The 1937-nt window shown below is 41.1% G+C and overlaps 1 protein-coding gene across 1 annotated transcript; it reads left to right on the top strand.

Moving 5' to 3' along the window:
* Positions 1–531: 531 nt before the first annotated feature.
* Positions 532–1937, top strand: LOC112277183 (small ribosomal subunit protein uS13z/uS13y/uS13x). The gene is made up of 4 exons (XM_024509240.3): positions 532–600; positions 841–1001; positions 1207–1395; positions 1743–1937. The coding sequence occupies exons 1-4, from the start codon at positions 598–600 to the stop codon at positions 1846–1848; spliced, it is 459 nt and encodes a 152-aa protein (XP_024365008.1). The 5' UTR covers positions 532–597; the 3' UTR covers positions 1849–1937.

Here is a 1937-nt window from a genome sequence, read left to right as displayed (position 1 = left end):
GTTTCAAATATTAAGTACACACATCCAAAAGTTAGACTAAGAAACACTTACTTTGAATGAAAAACGCATAAAATAATAAATTACTTATGAAAATATACCTTACATGGGTAGGAATAAATTATCATAAGTCAAAAATTTATTTTGATTGAAAGCAATATGATAAACTAAACGCAATAGATACTCAATTTCATAACAAATCTAGCTTTAGGACAAAACATAACAACCATGAAAGTAATTTTTACACATGCAAGTCCGTAGATTTTACTATCATTCCTACACTCTTGGGTACACCAATATTAAACATTATTTAAAAATTTATGGGTACTCAAAAAAAATGTCATTGCCATACCATTCAGAATATTTATACATGAGGGAACGTGTGGGAACTGGTGGGAACTGGCGGGAAGGTGACGCTGGCATTTCATTGAGAGAAAATGGATGAATGAAACTTCATTCGGAGAACGGATGAATGAAACTCCTGGCAAACCCTAGATAGTCCTCCGTCTCGACGAAGCCAGCCCTTTCTCTGGTCGGCTCCCCTGCGTATGCCCAGCGCCAGCCCCACGCTGTGCTTCTTGTCGTCCCTCCTCATCCACCATGGTGTGTGTGTGTGTGTATTGCGTTTTTATCCTCTTTTCTCATTGTACTGCTTGTGCTTAAGCTCATATGACATGGTTTGTGTTTTTTTAGTCTTTCTCTTTTTCTTCTTCTTCTTTTTTTTTTTTTTTTTTTTTTTTTTCTCCTCTCGCTCTCTCTCCGACGACATTGTTGATGTCTAGGGTTTATGCCGTCGTGACTGATACTAGTTGTGTGTGTGTGTGTGGTGGTGGTTTTTTTCAGTCGCTCATCGCGGGTGAGGAATTTCAGCACATTCTTCGTGTCCTTAACACGAACGTCGATGGACGCCAGAAGATCATGTTTGCCTTGACCTCCATTAAGGGAGTTGGTCGTCGTTTCGCCAACTTAGTGTGCAAGAAGGCCGATGTCGATATGAGCAAGAGGTGAGTGAGTCAGGTTGTTGTTATCGTGCTGTGTCTCGACTCGTTGTGTAAGTCGGATCTCTGTTATTTGAGTGTCTGTGCTGTCACTGGAACAGGTTGTGACTGTACTTCTCCCTGAACAGCGACTCGGATCCTCTTATTTATTGTAAAATTGTGGTTCGATTTTTTAGTATTGTTCTAATTTTAGTCTTCTTTTATTCTTCAGAGCCGGTGAGCTCTCCGCAGCAGAGCTGGAGAACTTGATGGTGATTGTTGCTAACCCTCGCCAGTTCAAGATTCCAGATTGGTTTCTTAACAGAAAGAAAGACCACAAGGATGGTCGTTTCTCCCAGGTTGTTTCTAACGCTTTGGACATGAAGCTGAGGGATGATCTGGAGCGTCTCAAGAAGATCAGGTATGGGGAAATTCTTACAATTCGCTGTCTTATTTCTTAATGCAATGTGATGCTTTGACATCTCATCTTTAGGACTTTAGAACCAACATTCATTGTCTCGTGCGATCGTTACTTTCGTCTTTTTGTAGGGACCCCCTCAGTCCGCTGCTTAGACAACTTTAGGTTAGGGCATTTAAGCTGCAAGTCTTAATACCTCGTTTTCTTGTGGTCGGGGAAAATAATATCCAGACTCACTTGTTGGCGTGAATTTTTTTCTTGTATGGATCTTTTTTTCGTACACATTCTTTTCTTTTGTAGATTCTTAATTACTCTAATGTTGCTGAAATCAATGGCCGCTTATGTTGCAGGAACCACCGTGGTCTTCGTCACTACTGGGGCTTGCGTGTACGTGGACAGCACACCAAGACAACTGGACGTCGTGGACGGACCGTTGGTGTGTCTAAGAAGCGGTAGAAAGTCCTGCATGTGTTGTCTTGAGGGTATTATAATTGACCTTCTGGCAAGTGCACTCTTAATGAAGCAGCATTTACAATTTTATACAA

The sequence above is a fragment of the Physcomitrium patens genome, chromosome 25 (genome assembly GCF_059467195.1).
Source record: "Physcomitrium patens ecotype Gransden chromosome 25, ASM5946719v1, whole genome shotgun sequence".
NCBI lineage: Eukaryota > Viridiplantae > Streptophyta > Bryopsida > Funariales > Funariaceae > Physcomitrium > Physcomitrium patens.
This window is presented reverse-complemented; position numbering and strand designations above follow the sequence as displayed.

What these genes read in the sequence shown, in the direction of transcription:
- LOC112277183 (XM_024509240.3), top strand. An exon ending in GATGTCGATATGAGCAAGAG is followed by an intron (nt 1,002 to 1,206) that starts GTGAGTGAGTCA and finishes TTTATTCTTCAG; the next exon opens with AGCCGGTGAGCTCTCCGCAG. An exon ending in GAGCGTCTCAAGAAGATCAG is followed by an intron (nt 1,396 to 1,742) that starts GTATGGGGAAAT and finishes CTTATGTTGCAG; the next exon opens with GAACCACCGTGGTCTTCGTC.